A 23,145-nucleotide genomic window follows, 5' to 3' on the forward strand; every position below is an offset into this window, starting at 1 on the left:
GATCACCAGAAGAAGACCTACAGAGGAAAGTAACCTGGGCCTATGTTGGCTTGCAGAGAGTGAACCACTATCCAAAGAGTATGCACTAATTGGACCTAGGCTGCCTACAAGTATGTGGCTGTTATGAATCTTAGTCTTCATGTGAGTCTCATGAAGATCAAATGAAGCAGGGGATGTCTTTGACTGGACTCTGTTGTCTGCCTTTGGATCCCTTTCCCATAGTTGGGCTGCTTTCTCTGGACTCAGTAGGAGAGGATGAACTGAGTCCTGGTGTGATTTGATGTGCCATGGTGGGTTCATTCCTGTGAGAGTTGATGGGAGGGCCCCCCTTCCTTGAGAAGAAGAGAAGATTAGTCAGAGAGAGGAAGTTATCAGTGTGGGATGAGAGGAGAAGAGATGGCTGCAACCAGCAGGTAAAGTGAATAAATAATTAAATGAATAAGTGAAGAAAAGAGAAAAAGAAAAAACTAAGAATGTATATATACATGTTTCTTCAGAACAACTTAAGGTGATACTTGTGCAAAGTATGATAAATACATAAATACTGAGTAATACTTGTTTAATTTCCATAGCATCAGACTGAGAATCTTTTGTCATGTCCATTCTCAGTAAATAAAACCCCAAATAAATTACTTATGAATGAAAAGAAAATGTTTTAAAGCTGGAATTCTAGTAAGTAAATTGTAATATGCTACAATACATTAACAAAAGGAGCAAATATTTGATGACTCAAGACTCCATAATTCTAGGCTAAAGAGATGACTATCAAAAATGGAAATATACTACTAGTACTGTATTGCTTAGGCAGAGAACCTGAGATCAGTTCTAGTACCCGAAACAGGAAGTTTACAGCTTCATGAAACTGCAGGTCCCTATTACCACTGCAAACATCTGGCCTCTGAAGGCACTGCAAACTGAAAGGCACACCCACCACCACCACTATGACCACCATCACCACCACCTTCACCACCACCATCACCACCACCATCACCACCACCATTGTTGATATTACTAGTATTAGTAATACACTCTTTTAAAAAATCACTTTCACAATACCAGAACAGGATTTATTCGATGACCACATTCAGTTATTCAGACATAGAACAACAGAAACATAAATATCAATGTTCATAAAATATTTAAAACTTTTGAAATTTTATTCCCATGGGAACATCCCTGGAGGGAAACCGGCCATTTTCTCCTGAAACACTTTATCAAAGGCTTCAGCTTGGGATACAGTGAAGTGATTCTTCCAGTCCCCAATAGTGCCTAAAAATGGGAAGCACACAAAAATGTGGGTTAATAATGGACTTACATGGCTCTAGATCCTCCCATCATATGCTCTTACTATCTGTTTGATAAAGACCACACAGTTAATAAAGCAAACTACCATTTTCTATAGAAACCTAATTAATCTCTGAAATCATTATATAATATATATATATATATATATATATATATATATATATATATATATTTCTCCCTCTCTGGAAATTATGTCCTACCTTTTCCTCACCAAACCTATATGCTAGACATTCTAAGAGCAGCAACACTGACTTGATCTTTTTACTTATCCAGATTATCCCTACTTCCCATCAAATCAGTTTCTATCATATTGTACAACTCAACAGTGTTTGTTTATCATCTCTATTATCCAAACAGACTTCAATTTTGCTGTCTATATTTTAGTGTTATACATATAGAAATTCTTCACAGCATGCAAGCAACTTTCAAATAATATCTTAAAAAAGATATTCTTGTGTGTGTGTGTGCGTGTGTGTGTGTGTGTGTGAGAGAGAGAGAGAGAGAGAGAGAGTTCACATGAGAGCTGCATATATAGTTATGAGCAGGATTTCAGCTGTCTTGATTTTCCCACAAGATACAGGTGACCCAGCCACTCCCAACTGACAACATTGCAGGACTTCTGTTTCACTCAGCCATGTTGTTTTGTGATGCATGAAGATCTACATAATTTCAGCCCCAAACCTTTGTAGCACTGTCTTTTCTGACCACACATTGGTTTTCAACACTCCATTACAGAAGGTCTTTAGAGTTAGCATTAAAGATTGTCCAACTGGCCATGCTGTGTTGTGTCTTTCTTTACCCCAGAGGCATAAAATCTTTCATATAATTACATCTTGTTCCTTATTAATGAAGTGGTAAAATTCTCATACCATCTTTCATCTATTTACAACCCACCAGCCCCCATCCTTTCTGTATTTCCTGGCTTTGGCACTGTGATGTGTTCCATGCATTTCTGCTTTAAATATATACACAGAATATGTATCTAATATATTTCAAAACCAAGTGTATCTTAAATTACTAAATGGTTCATTTCACAAAAAAATGCCAGACATATAGGACATACTAGGGTGGATTTTCTTTTTTTTGGAGCTGGGGACCAAACCCAGGGCCTTGCACTTGTTAGGCAAGCGCTCTACCGCTGAGCTAAATCCCCAACCCTAGGGTGGAATTTTTTAATGAATTCATGAATGTGAGAGAAAGGCATAGGCAGTTCTCAAACTTTGATGATGAGGAAAAATTAGTCTTTGAGATTTTACCCAGTGTGATAGTGATGGATGTGGAATTGAATCTAAAAAGATTGACAGGAGAAGTCATGCTTTTTTTCAACACATTACTTTCTTTCTTTAGTATCACATAAGTTAATTTTAATTCCCCTGTGGGCTGTATTAAAGAACATATTAAGAATTCATTAAAATGTAAATCACTAATGCAGCATATTCAAACAATATACCATTAACTAATATGAATGTAAAATGTCTTCTGATTAGATGGAGTCCCATCAGTATCCATTGCTACTCTCAGGTTTCTTACATTATTCATTATTAGACCATGTTTCCTTATTGATTTCCATAGCATGTCTGGATCCTGATAAGCCAAACCAGATAGATGCTGGACTACAACATCTCAACAAATCAACTCAATAAATTTTATTTGGTTTCACAATAGAATAAAAGAGTCTATCTGAGAAAACCACATCTTTGGAGGTACGCACAGGGAGTTCTAAGTCCACCTATGTCAAAATCCTCTGTTACTTACAGATGTACAGTTATTTTCATTAATTTTTCTAAAAATCTCCACCAAACTTGTGTGCCTCAGATGGCAGGGTAAGCCAAACATATGGTAGCTTAATTCTTGTTGAAAAGGAACTTCCTCATAGTTCTGGAGGCTGCAGATCTCATATCATGGTGATTTGTTCAGACCATTGTAGGCTTTTCTTTTTGACCTGCACATGGCAAGCTTCTTTCTCTCGCTGTAGGTCATCTTCCCTTTCTGTCTCTGATTAAGATCTTCTGAAGATACAAGTGAAAACGATTAATAGCCCTAGTACTTTCTAGAATAACATGCACTGTAAAGTAATAAGGGCTGGGACTTTTGAGGTTTACCAGAAGATACTTCTTACACATGTCCCAATTATGTCATTGCCTTTACAAAAGTCTTGTCAAACCAACAGGGTTTCAATCATGGTGAACATATCTCTAATCTGCATTTCCTGCAGTATATAATTATGAAATCACAGAGACTACAATTGCATATGGAAAAGTACTGTTTGGAGGCTAAAACCAGACGCATCTCATCAGCTTGAATGAAAGAGCCTACTGAATAAGGCAGACAACGCAGTCCTCCACAGGCAATAAAATATATTTTACTTGTGTCTCAAGAAGAAGAATTAAAGGATACGGGGAAATTGGTCTAGTGAATTCTTTCAAGCTAAGGCAAGTCTAATATTTAATAAAGCATTTTAATGATTTATGATTTAGGGAATTAGGTTATCTAATGGTAAATAATGAAATTGGGTTTAGAATTAATATTTGATTTGCTCATACTTGGATGATTCAAAAATGATACCAATCTGGTATAGGAATTGTGAAGACAAATATTATGTTTACATACTCTTTCCTTTCAAAATTGTTTCCAGTCATATCCATTTCATTTTCCACTATAATAAGGTAGTGAAGCAGGTTGGTAGTGAATTTGGTATCCCCAATTAGTAAAATGGTTTCCAGGTTCATGGCTTACTAGATATGCATCACACTCTTTTAAGAAAGATAATCCCGACATAAGAGCACGGGAGCAGCAGGTCCCCTGTACCTGAGAAACCACCGGAAACTGAAGGGACCAACCAGATAAACATTTCGCTACACCCAAATACTATGGGAGGGAGAGCTAAACCTTCAGAGAGGCAGACATGCCTGGGAAGCCAGAAGAGACAACACTCTGCCCACATTTCTGACTCCAGAGGAAAACACCAAACGCCATCTGGGACCCTGGTGCACAGGGGCTCCCGAAAAGGGTGGCCCAGGTCCTCCTGGTTGCTGCCCTCACAGAGAGCTCATAAGCAACACCCCAAGAGCAAACTTGAGCCTCGGGACCACAGTTAAGACCAACTTTTCTGCTCCAAGTGACCTGCCTGGTGAACTCAGGACACAGGCCCAGAGGAACAGCCAAAGACATGTAGATAGGAAAAATTACATGCCCGAAAGCAGAACACTCTGTTTCAATAACTTGCTGAAAGAAAACAGGAAAACAGGTCTACAGCACTCCTGACACACAGGCTTATAGGACAGTCTAACCAATGTCAGAAATAGCAGAACAAAGTAACACCAGAGATAATCTGATAGCGAGAGGCAAGCACAGGAACTCAAGCAACAGAAACCGAGACTACATGGCATCATCAGAGGCCAATTTTCCCAACAAATCAAACACTGAATATACAAACACACCAGAAAAGCAAGATCTAGATTCAAAATCATATTTGATCATGATGCTAGAGGACTTCAAGAAAGACATGAAGAACTCCCTTAGAGAAACGCAGAAAAACATAAGTAAACAAGTAGAAGCCTATAGAGAGGAATCACAAAATCCCTGAAAGAATTCCAGGAAAACACAATCAAACAGTTGAACGAATTAAAAATGGAAATAGAAGCAATAAAGAAATCACAAAGGGAAACAACCCTGGATATAGAAAAGTAAAGGAAGAGACAAGGAGCTGTAAATACAAGCATCACCAACAGAATACAAGAGATAGAAAAGGGAATCTCAGAAGCAGAAGATTCCATAGAAATCAATGACACAACTGTCAAAGATAATGTAAAGCAGAAAAGGCTACTGATCCAAAACATACAGGAAATCTAGGACTCAATGAGAAGATCAAACCTAAGGATAATAGGAATAGAGGAGACTGAAGACTCCCAGCTCAAAGGATCAGTAAATATATTCAACAAAATCATAGAAGGAAACTTCCCTAACCTAAAGAAAGAGATGCCCATAAGCATACAAGTAGCCTACAGAACTCCAAATAGATTGGACCAGAAAAGAAAATCCTCCTGTCACATAATAGTCAAAACACCAAATGCACAAAATAAAGAAAGAATATTAAAAGCAGTAAGGGAAAAAGGTAAAGTAACATATGAAGTCAGACCTATCAGAATCACACAAGACTTTGGGCCAGAGACTATGAAAGCCAGAAGATCCTGGACAGATGTCATACAGACCCTAAGAGAACACAAATGCCAGCCCAGGTTACTGTATTCTGCAAAATTCTCAATTGAAATAAATGGAGAAACCAAGATATTCCATGACAAAACCGAATTTACAAAGTATCTTTCTACAAATCCAGTACTACAAAGGATAATGAGTGGTAAAGCCCAACATAAGGAGGCAAGCAACACCCTAGAAAAAGCAAGAAACTAATCGTCTTAGCAACAAAAAAAAAAAGATAGAAGAAAAGCACACAAACATAACCTCACATACCAATATGAATATAACAGGAAGCAATAATCACTATTCCTTAATATCTCTCAACATCAATGGTCTCAACTTCACAATACAAAGACATAGATTAACAAACTGGATACGCAATGAGGACCCTGCATTCTGCTGCCTACAGGAAACACACCTCAGAGACAAAAACAGACACTACCTCAGAGTGAAAGGCTGGAAAACTAATTTCTAAGCAAATGGTCGGAAGAAGCAAGCTGGAGTAGCAATTCTAATATCAAATAAAATCAATTTTTACCTAAAAGTCATCAAAAAAGATAAGGAAGGACACTTCATATTCATCAAAGGAAAAATCAACCAAGATAAACTCTCAGTCCTAAATATCTATGCCCCAAATACGAGAGCACCTACATACGTAAAAGAAACCTTACTAAAGCTCAAAACACACCTTGCACCTCACACAATAATAGTAGGAGATTTCAACACCCCACTCTCATCATCGGACAGGTCATGGAAACAGAAAATAAACAGAGACGTAGACAGACTAAGAGAAGTCATGAACCAAATGGACTTAACAGATATTTATAGAACATTCTATCCTAAGCAAAAGGATATATATTCTTCTCAGCACCTCATGGTACTTTCTCCAAAATTGACCATATAATTGGTAAAAAAAAAAAAAAAAACCGGGCCTTAACAGGTACAGAAAGATAGAAATAATCCCATGAGTGCTATCAGACCACCACGGGTTAAACCTGGTCTTCAATAACAATAAGGGAAGAACACCCACATATACGTGGAAGTTGAACAATGCTCTACTCAAAGATAACTGGTCAAGGAAGAAATAAAGAAAGAAATTAAAGACTTCTTAGAATTTAATGAAAATGTAGGTACAACACACCCAAACTTATGGGACACAATGAAAGCTGTGCTAAGAGGAAAACTCATAGCGCTGAGTGGCTGCAGAAAGAAACAGGAGAGACCATATGTCAGCAGCTTCACAGCACACCTAAAAGCTTTAGAACAAAAAGAAGCAAATACACCCAGGAGAAGTAGAAGGCAGGAAATAATCAAACTTAGAGCTGAAATCAACCAAGTAGAAACAAAAAGGACCATAGAAAAAATCAACAGAACCAAAAGTTGGTACTTTGAGAAAATCAACAAGATAGATAAACCCTTAGCCAGACTAACGAGAGGACACAGAGAGTGCGTCCAAATTAACAAAATCAGAAATGAAAAGGGAGACATAACTACAGAATCAGAGGAAATTCAAAGATCATCAGATGTTACTATAAAAGCCTATATTCAAAAAAACTTGAAAATCTGGAGGAAATGGACATTTTCCTAGACAGATACCAGGTACTGAAGTTAATCAGGAACAGATAAATCATTTAAACAACCCGATAACTCCTAACGAATTAGAAGCAGTCATTAAAAGTCTCCCAACCAAAAAGTGCCCAGGTCCAGACTGGTTTACTGCAGAATTCTATCACACCTTCATAGAAGGATTCATACCAATACTATCCAAACTATTCCACAAAATTGAAACGGATGGAGCACTACCGAATTCCTTCTATGAAGCCACAATTGCTCTTATACCTAAACCCAAACACAAAGACCCAACAATGAAAGAGAACTGCAGACCAATTTCCCTTATGAATATCGACGCAAAAATACTCAACAAAATTCTGGGAAACCGAATCCAAGAGCACATCAAAACAATCATCCACCATGATCAAGTAGGCTTCATCTCAGGCATGCAGGGATGGTTTAATATATGGAAAACCATCAACGTGATCCATTATATAAATAAACTGAAAGAACAAAACCACATGATCATTTCATTAGATGCTGAGAAAGCATTTGACAAAATTCAACACCGCTTCATGCTAAAAATCCTGGAAAGAATAGGAATACAAGGCCCATACCTAAACATAGTAAAAGCCATATACAGCAAACCAGTTGCTAACATTAAACTAAATGGAGAGAAATTTGAAGCAATCCCACTAAAATCAGGGACTAGACAAGGCTGCCCACACTCTTCCTACTTATTCAATATAGTTCTTGAAGTTCTAGCCAGAGCAATCAGACAACAAAAGGAGATCAAGGGGATACAGATTGGAAAAGAAGAAGTCAAAATATCACTATTTGCATTTGATATGATAGTATATTTAAGTGATGCCAAAAGTTCCTCCAGAGAACTACTAAAACTGATAAACAAATTCACGCAAAGTAGCTGGGTATAAAATTAAGTCAAATAACTCAGTAGCCTTCCTCTACACAAAAGAGAAACAAGCCTCGAAAGAAATTAGGGAAACGACACCCTTCATAATAGTCCCAAATAATATAAAGTACCTCGTTGTGACTTTAACCAAGCAAGTAAAAGATCTGTACTATATGAACTTCAAGACTCTGAAGAAAGAAATTGAAGAAGAACTCAGAAGATGGAAAGATCTCCCATGCTCATGGATCGGCAGGATTAATATAGTAAAAATGGCCATTTTATCAAAAGCAATGTACAGATTCAATGCAATCACCATCAAAATACCAATCCAATTCTTCAAAGAGTTAGACAGAACAATTAGCAAATTCATCTGGAATAACAAAAAACCCAGGCTAGCTAAAACTACCCTCAAAAATAAAAGGACTTCAGGGGGAATCACTATCCCTGAACTCAAGCAGTATTACAGAGAAATAGTGATAAAAAAACTGCATGGTATTGGTACAGAGACAGAAAGATAGACCAATGGAATAGAATTGAAGACCCAGTAATGAACCCACACACCTCTGGTCACTTGATTTTGACAAAGGAGCCAAAACCATCCAATGGAAAAAAGATAGCATTTTCAGCAAATGGTGCTGGTTCGACTGGAGGTCAACATGCAGAAGAAGGCAGATCGATCCATGCTTATCACCCTGTACAAAGCTTAAGTCCAAGTGGATCAAGGACCTCCACATCAAACCAGATACACTAAACTAATAGAAGAAAAACTAGGGAAGCATCTGAAACACATGGGCACTGGAAAAAAATTTCCTGAACAAAACACCAATGGCTTATGCTCTAAGATCAAGAATCGAAAATGGGATCTCATAAAACTGCAAAGCTTCTGTAAGGCAAAGGACACTGTGGTTAGGACAAAACGGCAACCAACAGATTGGGAAAAGATCTTTACCAATCCTACAACTGATAGAGGCCTTATATCCAAAATATACTAAGAACTCAAGAAGTTAGACCGCAGGGAGACAAATAACCCTATTAAAAATGGGGTTCAGAGCTAAACAAAGAATTCACAGCTGAGGAATGCCAAATGACTGAGAACTACCTAAAGAAATGTTCAAAATCTTTAGTAATAAGGGAAATGCAAATCAAAACAACCCTGAGATTTCACCTCACACCAGTGAGAATGGCTAAGATCAAAAACTCAGGTGACAGCAGATGCTGGAGAGGATATGGAGAAAGAGGAACACTCCTCCATTTTTGGTGGGATTGCAGACTGGTACAACCATTCTGGAAATCAGTCTGGAGGTCCCTCAGAATATTGGACATTGAACTACCTGAGGACCGAGCTATACCTCTCTTGGGCATATACCCAAAAGATGCCCCAACATATAAAAAAGACACGTGCTCCACTATGTTCATAGCAGCCTTATTTATAATAGCCAGAAGCTGGAAAGAACCCAGAAGTCCTTCAACAGAATAATGGATACAAAAAAATGTGGTACATCTACACAATGGAATATTACTCAGCTAACAAAAACAGTGCCTTTATGAAATTCATAGGCAAATGGATGGAACTGGAAAATATCATCCTGAATGAGGTAACCCAATCACAGAGAAACTCACATGGTATGCACTCATTGATAAGTGGTTATTAGCCCAAATGCTTTAATTACCCTAGATGCATACAACACATGAAACTCAAGACAGATGATCAAAATGTGAATGCTTCACTCCTTCTTTAAAAGGGGAACAAGAATACCCTTGGCAAGGAATAGAGAGGCAAAGATTAAAACAGAGACAGAAGGAACACCCATTCAGAGCCTGTACCACATGTGGCCCATACATATACAGCCACCCAATTAGACAAGATGGATGAAGCAAAGAAGTGCAGGCCGACAGGAGCCGGATGTCGATCTCTCCTGAGAGAAACAGCCAGAATACAGAAAATACATTGGCGAATGCCAGCAGCAAACCACTGAACTGAGAATGGGACCCCCGTTGAAGGAATCAGAGAAAGAACTGGAAGAGCTTGAAGGGGCTCAAGACCCCATATGAACAACAATGCCAAGCAACCAGAGCTTCCAGGGACTAAGCCACTACCCAAAGACTATACACGGACTGACCCTGGACTCTGACCTCATAGGTAGCAATGAATAGCCTAGTAAGATCACCAGTGGAAGGGGAAGGCCTTGGTCCTGCTAAGACTGAACCCCCAGTGAACGTGATTGTTGCGGGGAGGGCGGTAATGGGGGGGATGGGGAGGGGAACACACATAAAGAAGGGGAGGGGGAGGGGTTAGGGGGATGTTGGCCCGGAAACCGGGAAAGGGAATAACATTCGAAATGTAAATAAGAAATACTCAAGTTAATAAAAAAATGAAAAAAAGGCATAGCAAATGCAAAAGATTGGGGTGCCATTCCGTAGTTGTGATGTGTTTCTTATGTGAGAGAATACTGGTTAACTTACTTCTCTGTGACTGTTTTCTTATTTGATAATGAGGTCATCTGTGGAGTGGTTAGTAAAATTAAAGCATTCCCTAACGTGAATTAAAAAAAAAAGAAAAAGAATCCTCCCAAATAATAGTTGTTTTCAAATGCAAAAATATCTAACAATAATCACTAGGAAAATTAAAATACAAAAAATATTATGAAGTTTGAACAAGTGTTTTGTCAGAACTGTATTATAATTACTGATTTTATGCATGCATGCATGTATGTATGTATGTATGTATTGTTCCTATAATCTATCCCGCATGACAAATATTATGTACATTTGGAAGAGATTAAATCCATGTGTGGTCTCATCCTAGAAGAAACTTCCTGGAAAAGAAGAAATAATAATTGTCCTTATAGAATTTTGTCTTAAATTCTCGTCCATCTCCTCTGATGTGTCTCTGCTAAAGCATATGCTTGTTAGTTTCCTTATCCCTTTGATATTAGCAGAGCTTCTTGATTTTATAGGTATTTAATTACATAATTGTATGTTCATATACTGTTTTACCTCTGCCAAATTCTGATTCATTGTAGGAAACGTAAGAACAGACTACTTCTTTTAGGTCAAACCTTCAGTTCTAGTACAGAGAAATATGTCTCCACTGACTGGAGTGCAGAGGTATGAAGTCATATGGCAACACCAGTGTATTCTTACAGAGGCCTTAATCTTTACTGTATAGATACCCATTCTCTTGTAGTGAGTGGTGAGATATCATGCTTAATTTTGAGTCAGAATTTCCTAACATGGGGCTATAAGTGTATCAGATTAAATACAATATGGTAAGTACTTGATTTCATTTTGTCTATGAAAAATCCTGATATCCTTATATTGCTAGTAGCCAAATCTCATGCTGGAACAGAAAAGGAGTGACAGTAAAGGCTGATGCATTTAAATTATGGGAAAAATGAAATCCATAACTCTTACTTCCTTTGCTTATGCTGATGTTCATATTCATTGTTAAATATCTGATTACTGGCACCCTTTTTCTTCTACTCTGAGTTTCATGTCATCTATCACTACCTAATCAAGTCTGGGTAAGTCTCAAGGTCTGATTCATTCTGGCAAAGTCATACCTTACCTGAACAACTATGAAATGACACACACAATATTCTCCCAGAATACAGAGATGGCAGAGACATAAAGAGAGTTGAAATTCCCCATCCAGGAGAGACAATTCAAAAAAAGAAAAGGGTAATGAACATAAAGTAATCAAACATAGGTTGACAAATGCTGTCAGATTTTTATTGGATATTTTCTTTTTACATTTCAAATGTAGTTCCCATTCACAGTTTTCATTCCAGAAACCCCATAACCCATTACCTGCTACTCTTGCCCGTCTGAGGGTGCCTCTCCACCCTCTAACCAAATCATGACTCCCAGCATTGACATTCCCCTACAATAGGGCTTTGAGCCTTCACAAAACCAAGGGCCTCTCCTGCCATTGTTGCTCAACAAGGCCATCCTCTGCTTGATATGCCTCTCGAGTCATGGGTCATTCCATGTGTAATCTTTGGTGGTTTAGTACCTGGCAGCTCTGCATGGTTGATATTGTTGTTCTTACTATGGAGTGACAAGCCTGTTCTGCTTGTTCAATTATTTGTCTAACTCCTTAGTTGAGTACCCTGTTTTCAGTCCAATGGTTGGGTGTCAGAATCTGCCTCTGTATTTGTCAGGCTCTGGCAGAGGCTCTCAGGAGACAGCTATATCTGGCTCCTTTCAGCCAGCACTTCTTGGCATTAGCAATAATGTCTAGGTTTGATGACTATAAATGGGATGGATCCCCAGGTGGGGCAGACACTTGCTGGACTTTCCTTCAGTACCTGCTCCACAACTTGACTTCATGTTTCCTCTTGTTGAGTACTATGTTCCCCCTTCTGTCAAGGACTGGATAAGACACACTTAGGTCTTCCTTCTTCTATAGCTTCATATGGTCTTTGAATTATATCATTGTTATTCTGATCTTTTTGGCTTATATAAACTTATTAGTGGGTGTGCATCATATGTGTTTTTTGTGATTGGGTTACCTCACTCACGAAGATATTTTCTAGATCCATCCATTTGCCTAAGAATTTCATGAAGTCACTTTTTAATATGCTGAGTAATACTCCATTACATAAGTATACCACATTTTCCGTATCCATTTCTCTGTTCAAGGACATCTTGGTTCTTTCTAGCTTCTGGCTATTATAAATAAGGCTGCTATGAACATAGTGGAGAATGTCTTCTTGTTATATATTGGAACATCTTTTAGGTATATGCCCAGGAGTGGTATAACTGGGTCTTCAGTTAGTACTATGTCCAATTTTCTGAGGAACCACCAGATTGATTTCCAGAGTGCTTGTACCAGCTTGCACTCCCACCAACAATGGTGGAGTGTTCCTATTTCTCCACATCCTTACCAGCATGTACTCTCACATGAGATTTTGATCTTAGCCATCCTGAGTAGTGTGAGGTGGTATCTCAGGGTTGTTTTGATTTGCATTTCCCTGATGGCAAAGGATATTTTAGATTTCTTTAGTTGTTTCATGGCCATTCAATATTCTTCAGCTAAGAATTCTTGGCTTAGCCCTGTACCCCATTTTTAATAGGTATTTGATTCTTTGGAGTCTAACTTTTTGAGTTCTTTGTATATATTAGATATTAGCCCTCTATCAGATGTAGGATTGGTAAAGATCTTTTCCCAATTTATTGGTTACCTCTTTGTCCTATTGACAGTGCTCTTTTCCTTACAGAATATATGCAATTTTATGAGGTCCCATTTGTTGACTCTTGATCTCAGAGCATAAGCTATTGGTGTAATGTTCAGGAAATTTCTTCCTTTGCCCAAGTGTTTGAGGGTTTCCTCACTTTCTTTTCAGTTAGTTTCAGTGTATCTGATTTTATGTGTATGTCCTTCATCCACTTGGGCTTAAGCTTTGTACAAGAATGTAAGAATGGATTGATTTGCATTCTTGTATATTCTGATCTCCAGTTAAACTAGCACCATTTGTTGAAAATGCTGTCATTTTTCCACCTGAGGGTTTCAGTTCCTTTGTCAAAGATAAAGTGACAATAGTTGTGTGGGTTCATTTCTGCATCTCCAATTATATTTCATGCCCTACATATCTGTCTTTGTTCTAATACAATTCAGTTTTTATCATGATTGTTCTGTAGTAAATTTTGAGGACAGGGATGTTGATTCCACCAGATGGTCTTTTATTGTTGAGAATAGTTTTTCCTATCCTGGTTTTATTATTCCGAATGATTTTGAAAATGGATCTTTCTAATGCTTTGAAGAATAGAGTTGGAATTTTCATGGGGATTGCATTGAATGTGTAGAGTCTTTCTGCAAGATAGCCATTTTTATTATATTTATTCTGCCAATCCATGAACATGGCAGAACTTTCCCTCTTTTGAGATATTCAATTTTCTTTTTCACAGACTTGAAGTTCTTGTTCTATAGATTCACACCAAGATATTTTATATTGCTTGTGACTATTGAAAATGGTGTTATTTTCCTACCTTCTTTCTCTGCCTGTTTACCATTTCAATAGAGAAAGGGTACTTCTTTATTTGAGTTAATTTTTTTTATCCAGTCCCTTTTTTGTAGTTGTTTATCAGGTTTAGGAATTCTGTGGTGGAATTTTTGCTGTCACTTAAGTATACCAGCATATCATCTGCAAATAGTAATAGTTTAACTTCTTCCTTTCCAACTTGTATTCCTTTGACCATTTTTTGTTGTCTAATCACTCTAGTTAGGAACTGTATTTAGTAGGTAGGGATGGATTGTGCAGCCTTTCCTATTCCCTAAACTTACTGACATTGATTCAAGTTTCACTCCATTTATTTTAAGAAAGGGGATGTTGAGATGGTTCAGGTGTTATCAGCACTGACTACTCTCCTTGAGTTCCTTAGTTCAATTCCCAGTCACCACATGATGGCTCACAACCATCTGTAATGAAATTTCATGCCCTCTTCTGGCACAAACAGAGCAGTCATACATATAAATTAATACCATCAGGTTTTAACCCTAGAGAATTTTCTTAGTCCTTTTCTTGTCTACTCTGCCCTACTCTATGGCAGCACTATTGAACTGTTCCATATCTTTTCCAGGTGTTAATGCAATTTTTGTGGTTCTGTGGTTGTCATCTTAGATATATTTGGTCTCCTTCATTGTAATTTTTATATTTTAGAGTTTAGGATTATGATACAGGGACTTTACAATACCTAATGTAAACATGATTACTTTCATATTTTTTTCACTGAAGTTAATGAACATGACTATCTTCAATCCTAAGGTCATCTCCCAGAATAAATCAACTTTTCACAGTGTTTGATGCCCCCATCTTCTCCATAAAAATATTCACCTTTAATATTTGGGAGAGGCTTTCAGTGGTGAGAAGTGATTCTCTGTACATTTGCAACACTTTCTTAGAGATTCATTGGCAAAACAAATCTTTAATATATTCTGATGATAGACAATTTCTTTACCTTTCCTCATGAGGCCAATTCCAGTAAAAATTGATTTTTTCATCAGGAGGCTATAATTGGACATGTCATTTTCTTTCATGACTTGGAAGGAACTATACTTGAGGACCAAATCCAGCTCATCTGGCTCTAATTTTTTCCCCAGGAAGTCACATATCTTCTTTATGGTTCCCATTGTATCCTGATAGAAGAAGAAACAGAAATGAATGTGATAAACAGAGAGCTCTGAGATAACAGATGCAAATAAGGAATCTGTAAATAGGGAAGGAAAAAAGGGACATGAAGAAAGGGCATCAAAAAATGAGTGAGCATGATTGTGCTGTAGGCTAGAAAAGGCAGTGGAATAAAGGCAGGTAAGACACACACACAACATTTATATATTGAGAAATACAGAAGTTGTGGGTTTCTTCTCAGGGAAGAGAAAATATTAGAGATAGGTTCTCATAGAACCAAGGTTAAACTTAAACTTGCTTGGTAGAGGATAATGATAATGAATTTCAGACACTTGGGCCTCCATCTCCTTAGTGCCATTATAAAATGTTTGTGCTGATAAACTCACTAAGTATACTGAGATATTTTTAAAGACAAGCCTCAATATGGAGCTTTGTCTTATACAGTGAAAGTTCGTATGGAGACCACTACTCCTCAACCTCACAGATATCAGTGATCCATCTATCTGGCTTTTCCTTTCAAGTCCTGGCATTGAAAGTATGTACAACTGTATCTAACCTGCCCTGAGATGTTTACAGAAACTAACAGAAATACCGTTAGACAATGACCAAGAAAGTGGAAGAACATGCACAAAGACCTAGGCATAGTTTAATGTTTACACCAGATAATACTGTTTGCTTAGGCTAAGTGTAAACAATACAGCTTTAAAACAGTTTCATAAAATGTTGTCAATATTAATTACTTGGGGTAATTCTGAGAGATTTTGTTTTGAGTAAGCATCTCAGGTTGAAGCTCACATGGGCATCAAATTTAATATTTTTTCTGCCTCAGATACCCAATTTTTGCAATATCTGTATATTAGTGCAATTGGTTTATTTGTACGAGATAGGCATTACAAATAAAAATCTTTGAACATCAAATATTGTGCTTTTAATGGGGCCATGAAGATTTCTTGGCTTAAAACTTGTTTTTACATATTTACCACAGTTCCACTTAATATTTCATACAAAAGAAACAATCATGACAATAACTGAAGAGAACATTAAATGGTGAGAAAGGAGGCTAATGGGAATGTGCACTACTGTGTAGCAGACAGCTAGGTAGTGATCCTTCCTAGGGAAAACTTAATTTCATGATGATTAAGTAAAAAATTCTACATATGGGAAAAAGACTGTAATGAAAGGTTTTGGGTTTTTTTTACAGGTAATCTTTCTGCTTCCTGGGATAGGACACTAAGAGCTCAAATTATTTTGTGATAATTTCATGTTTTCTTTTTTTGTTTAGTTGCACTTTAATTTTTATCAATATTTATTTTTCTCAATACTTTCAGTGAAGCAGGTGGGCTGACAGCAGACCTTCACTTTTCCCTCTGCTTTTTTAGATCCCATGCCCAAGTCTCATCCTTAGTTCTGCACCAAAAACAAAAACAAAACAGACAAAATAAACAAAACAAAACAAAACAAACAAACATACAAAATAGTGGCAATACTTCCCTTCTCTATTGGATTCAAAGACCTTTCCCTTCTAAAATTACTCCCTTCACTCATTGCATTATTCCAGTCCCCAAGTTCAGTACTCCTTGGGAACTAGTGGACTACTCTGGCTAAGGAAACTGGTAGGCTATCTGCAGATAAATCTTCACTTCTCCCAACACGTCTCGAGTCCAATACCCAGACACCTACTTATCTCTGCAGCAAAACACCAAATTTGCTTAATAAATTGCTTTTCCCCAGCCCCCAACTCCAGCATGCTCTCCCAAAGAAGCTACACCCCATTATGACAGGGAAGCAATGAGGTTACAACTTCATGTCTTCATTTTCCCCCATATTCTTCAAATCCAATCTGTGAGTCTCATCCACACCTCTTTATCAAATCTCCTTCTCTGGCCTTTCCTCACACTCTAACCCCATTTCCAGGAGATTGACTAAGCAGGTCCTGGTGGAATACTTTGCTTTCCTCCCTCTTCTGGAGTCCCTCAGTTGAGTCCGATCCATATGCATTCCTAACTCTCAGGACCCACAACTCATGAACACATCTTATTTGTTACTGCAATTTAATTTCTACAGGATATATAAATCTACCTAATTCTCTTAATAACCAGAGTGAGACACAGCCAGGAAACAAAACTCTCACCAAATAAAGACCAGACCAGCTATCAGCACCTAGACACATTATCTTAATCTAAGATGCCTGTCTTAGTCATAGTTTCTATTCCTGAAAAATATCATGACCATAAAGTAACTTGGAGAGGAAAAGGTTTATTCAGCTTACACTTCTTCTCCAAAGGAAGTCAGGAGTAGAACTCAAGCAGACCAAGAATCAGGGGATGATGCTGAGACCATGGAGGGATGCTATTATAGGCTTACTTCCCCTGGCTTGCTCACCTTGCTTTCCTATAGAAACCAAGACTACCAGCTCAGGGATGGTACCACCCACAAGGGTCCAGCACCATTGATCACTGATTGACAACTGCCACACAGCTGGATCTCATGGAGGCATTTCCTCAAGGAAGACATTGAAATTTGTCATAATTCAAGCTTCTGTCTATTTGACACACAAAAGCAGCCAGTATAATGCCTATATTCCAGGGAAAAAACAATCAGTAATAAACAGGACAAATATATATCCACCAGAGGTCAGCAATTGTAACATAGCACGTCCTGATTATTTCACCTTAGCTGAGACACAACAAAAAATGCTTAAAAGAAATTATAAATATGATAGTGGTCTTTTAAAAGGAAATTAATATCTTCCTTGAAGAAATCTATGAAACCACAAAGAAACAGTAGAAAAAACTGAATTGAACTGATTTCCCCCTGGGTAGAAATAGAATCAATGCATGAAATCCAAACTAAAGGAAATCTCAAAAAGGAAATTTTTGGAACTCAAACAGGTATCTCAGAGGCAAGCTTCCCCAACAAGTACAATAGCTAGAATAGAAAACTTTAGGTATTGAAGACATTATAGAAGAAAAGAATACATTGAAGAAAACATTAAAGTAAAATTAAATGCATTAAATTAAATATTATTATTAATATTAATGTTATAAATAATAAAATATTAAGCTCCTGGAACATAATATCCACAAAATCTGGGTCACTACTATGAAAAGACCAGATCTATGAATAATAGGAATAGAAGATGTAAAGGAAGCCCATGTCAAAGGCACAGCAAATATTTTCAACAAAATCATAGAAAAAATACTAACCTGAAGAAAGAGATGACTACCAACATTCTTGAAGCATACAGAACACCATGTAGAATGGACCAGAAAATCAGTGCACAGATAACATAATAATCAAAACATTAAATGTACAGAAGAAATTATGAAGGCATGTTAGAGATCTAGGATGGAGGAATCAAGTGGGAAAGTGGAAGGGAGAGGGGATTTTGAAAGGGGGTAAAGGGAGATACAGGTAAAATTGTGAGACAGTTGAGAGGTAGAATTGAAACATAAAACAGTGGAAACTTACTAAAAACTATGCATATATGAAGGTGTTCAAAGTGAAATGACCACATAGTGGCCATCTCTTGTTCCAAAGAAACAGAATGAATGAATGAATGAAAAATTCCAGCACTAGGATTGGGTTACATCTAATTGAGCTGTTGGCTAAATAGGGTTTTCATGAGTTTCCTGAGTGAGTGAATGAGTGGATCTAGGATCCTAGTGCTTTCAATCAGATTCTCTTAGTTTTGTTGTATTCACTGGTCTAATTTCTATGTCATAGGTTTTTTTTTATCACATGTCATTTCACTGGTAATTACATATCACTGCTATACATCATTGCAGGATGTTGGGACAAGACAATAAAAAGTGCAGGAACCTGGTGGCTGGAAATGATGCTGAGGCAATAGAGGCATGCTGCTTGCTGGCTCCTTTACCATACTATGTACAGCCTGTTTTCTTAAAGAACCCATGGGTGACAGCTCTCATGAGGGGTGGGCCCTTACCCTTCAATCAATGATTATGAAAATGCCTTACAGTATTGCATACAGCTGGACCTTATGGAGACATTTTCATAATTAAAGTTCCCTCCTCTCAGGATTTTATACCCTGTGACACATTTACAGACAACTGTTCAACACATTATTTTATATTGGATTCTTTTATATGTTTTTGTCTTGATTTGGGAGGCTTGCTTTTGTACTAGAATTTTTGTGAAAAACTGTGAAGTGGGGTGGATAAGGAGCCATAGATCATCTGGAAAGCCTCTGGGAGAGGGTGAACATGATCAAATACATTAACACTTAAAAGATGTTTTAATTAATAAAAAGAAAAGGAAAAAGCAAAACAAACAAAAAATCACATTTCTCAGTAAGCTATTTCATTACTAGGGTCTAGTTCTTAACTGTGTGGTGATTGTAAGATGGATGCTCACCTTTTTCATGTCTTCATAGTACAGTAACAAGAAGTTGTCCCATTCTCGCATGGACAGCCAGGCACGGATGTGCTCAAACCATGATCCATATAGAACTGTGTTCAGAAAGAAGTAATGTATCAGTTATAAAGCCTTAACACTGAGTCTGTTTGACTTTCTTCACTTTTCTGAAAGCATCAGCAAAAGTCTTCACTGAGAATTTCTAACTAGTCTGTATTTATAGCATTAAACATGATGTTTGAGGCAAATAGACATATAGAGAACTTATAAATCAAGTTCATTAAAAATTCCATCACCACACATATAAATCACTGGTGACATGAGGAGATATCCTACTGCCAAGCTGAAAGGACAGGATACAGGAATCCAGAGGTGATTCCTGTAAGTTCATGCTTCCTGATGAGGTACACTAGGAAGAGAGAAAGATTTGATGACACAGATGGGAAAATCATATGTTATACAGTGTTGGAAAGACCAAAACAGCAACCTCATAGCTGAAATCTTATGGACCTATGAATCAAGGCTATATGGCATCAATAATAATCACACTAACAAAGTGAGTGAGGGGAATAAGGCACGTGCATGTGGGAGGGAAGGGAGGGAGGGAGAGAGGGAGGGGAGAGAGGGGGAGGGAGGGAGAGGGAGGGAGAGAGAGGGAGGGAGAAAGCTTGTCATGTTTCAGTTTGGAATACAAGATGCAGAGGAATTTAAACTGAATAACTCTAATCAACATACCTATGCCTGCAACTCCTTATGTGAGGTATCTTTTCCATTTCTTACTTTTCAATTTCCAGCCCCTGATTTGCACATAACACACTTATCCTGCATTGTTCTCACATGCTACAATATGTATGTGCCAGGCTAGATGTACATAGTAGTGCAATAATGATAAAATTGTTATGGGGTAACTTAAATGATGTCTGATTAGATTTAAGGAATAATACTGGAGGAGGGTGCAAAACTCATGCCTGGTACTATAAACCTGGTCATGGCCCCATGACTGGAGAGATCAGAGTTCTAAAGTAGGGTTCCTGCTGTCATTTTACTAAATGGTCATATTGTCAAACTACCTTCTAAATATTTGTATTTATACAAATATGGATTTGTGCTGTTCCTTACTTTTTTAGAGATTAAATTTTGCAGCTGACATTATTTAATGCAGAGACTATTAAGTGATCAAAATCTACAGAATAATTGTGAGTGCTCAGTCATTGATGTGATTTCTATTACCCCCTACTCAAGGCTTAGGAAATATTATGGAACAGGAAGTAGAAAGCAAAAGCTAGAGAATGGAGTGGAGTGCTATGAAATTGTCCACTGTGTATATTGTCCTTTGAACATGACTTGGCTGTTATGCTAATGTTTTCATATCATCAATTGTTGCCTATTGAAAAACTGCATAACATAAAGCCTGACAATATTCCAGGATGGATGGGGAAGGGTGTCCTGAGATCCTATTCCTGACTGAAGATCTATTTGCAGTTTATGACTGCTGGAAGAGAAAGGCTCCCACACCATTTTGGTGTTGGACCACTCTTAGGTTTCTCCTGACCACAGGGATGGCCCTACATCCATGTATATTTGAGCAACCCAAATTAGACTCAGTATGTTTTATTTTTTGAAAAAAGTTTAAGTTGTGGTATAGACATATTGGGGAATATATAACATCCTGGAGTGTGTACTCGGCAAATTTAGTAGAACATGATACATTATTTCTTTTCAAATTTTCAAAGAATAAAGATATGTAAAAAAACAAAAATTTATGAAAATAAATCAAGAACAACAAAGACTTCAGAAGATCTAATACTTTTTAAACTGAATTCTAACAGCAAATAATTCAGGAAAGAGGAGCCAACATTTGATGCTAATTCACTTTACTTCTAAGGGACCCCGGTTCTAATATCTAAGACCTATGGATTCCAAGAATGAACTTTTAAAAAAATTCTTCAGAAACCAACTCATAATGAGTTTTCATTATAGTTTAGTTCATCTCTTATTCACCATCAGAAAAGTTTAACCATGTATGAACAGTGATTAATTTAAAGACATTTAGCTCTTAAAGGTACAGACAAAAAGATGCTTTGGAGTGGTGAGCACTAAATGGGGCTTCTGTATTAAACCTTTTTCTCCATCCTTCAGGGACCATCTTGAATGAGGATGAGGCATACTCTAGAGGAAGAGGCGGTAGAGGAATTTACTAAACCAGTGTTTCATGGATACTTCATGGTAGTTGGACATATGAACTCAGCAATTCTGGCAATGTGTGCATGATCTGTACAAACTTAAGCTAGACTGAGTCCCAGCATAAAGCAAGAGGTTGGTCATGATGTGCCACATTTGAGGAACTACTAGTGATTGATAGATACCTAAAGAAAGTCAGTTCACTTTATGAGAGTTTATTCAACTCCACTTAATATTCATACATCAAAAACCATATATGCAGCATTAATTGGAATAGATGATTTTAAAAATGATAGGACTTGAGAGATGGCTCAGGAGTTAAGAGCACTTGTTCCTCCCACATAATATCTTGGTTCAGTCCCTACTACCAACATTGTGACTTATTATCTTCTGTAACTTCATTTTTAGGGAATCAAATGTAGTCCTACCCACTCTGGGTAATGCACACATTGTGGTTCACATATACACATGCAGACAAAAGGCACCTAGATATAATATAAAAATAAATCTTTAAAGAATGATTACACAAAGTTGGATGCTTATGGAGTGAGAGGAGGAAAAGTGAGGAATCTTGGAAGGAAGTGAATTTGATAAAAAATACATGAATGGAATTAAAAAAGAGTTAAACTATATATTTAAAGACATTTTAGACAAAGACAGATCATAGAGACACTGAGAGAACTCAAAGAATATGATTCTTTTAACCAATTGAAAGGAAGGTCATTGAAAGGCATGCCTTATTTTACAATTATGTATCTAGGGATTCAGAGGAAATGGAGTGCCCTGGAAATTTGAAGTCATTGAAATTATGTATAAAAATTTATTTTAATTTTTATGCTTGTGTATGCTTATGAATTGTCATGTGAGATTGCATGTATCTGTGGATTACTTGCATAGGAGAGAAGAGAATGTCAATTGCTCTGAAGCTGGAGTTATAGAAAGCTATGACTCACTCAGGATGTGAGGACTTGGAAACAGACTCCACTCCCCTAAATAAGCAGCAAGTACTATTGATGACTGATTCATCTCTTTAGCCACTAATGATATCATTTTCAAGAGAAAGATATAAGAGCAATTTTATTGAACAATGAAAAGTATAAATTAGCACAAATACAAGAATTGTAAATGAAATGAAATAGACTTTGAAAAGGAATGGTGGAATTGTATTATGGCTCAATGTATTGATGTACTTATCATATAAGCCTCATGATCAGATCTCAGTCTTTGTAACCTGCATAAATTAGAAGGAAATTATTGACTTCACAAAGCTGCTATTGGATTCTCACTGATGTTCTGTGACATGTATGTATCCACACAGACACTATGCACACATATACCCCATATAACAATAAAGGAAATATCTTTAAAGGAAATGATAAGAAGGCAACTGTACACAATCTATAAATATCCTGGAGGACAGTCTTAATGAGGAGCCATGTAGATAACATTGGCCTGTGGGTATGCCTTTCAAATTTTGTCCCAGTTGTTAAT

At 37.2% G+C, this 23,145-nt stretch overlaps 1 protein-coding gene across 3 annotated transcripts in view; it reads right to left on the bottom strand.

Annotated features, from left to right (window-relative positions):
* Positions 1 to 1,045: 1,045 nt before the first annotated feature.
* Positions 1,046 to 23,145, bottom strand: part of Sult2a1 (sulfotransferase family 2A member 1) — a 56,954-nt gene continuing 34,854 nt past the window's right edge. Inside the window, 3 exon segments of one of the 3 annotated variants that reach the window (NM_131903.1) lie at positions 1,049 to 1,269; positions 14,927 to 15,104; positions 19,474 to 19,568. In NM_131903.1, the coding sequence (NP_571978.1) occupies positions 1,157 to 1,269; positions 14,927 to 15,104; positions 19,474 to 19,568 (386 nt within the window). In that variant the 3' untranslated portion in view covers positions 1,049 to 1,156. 3 annotated transcript variants of the gene reach the window in all.

The sequence above is a fragment of the Rattus norvegicus genome, chromosome 1 (assembly GCF_021556685.1).
Source record: "Rattus norvegicus strain SHRSP/BbbUtx chromosome 1, alternate assembly SHRSP_T2T, whole genome shotgun sequence".
Lineage (NCBI taxonomy): Eukaryota > Metazoa > Chordata > Mammalia > Rodentia > Muridae > Rattus > Rattus norvegicus.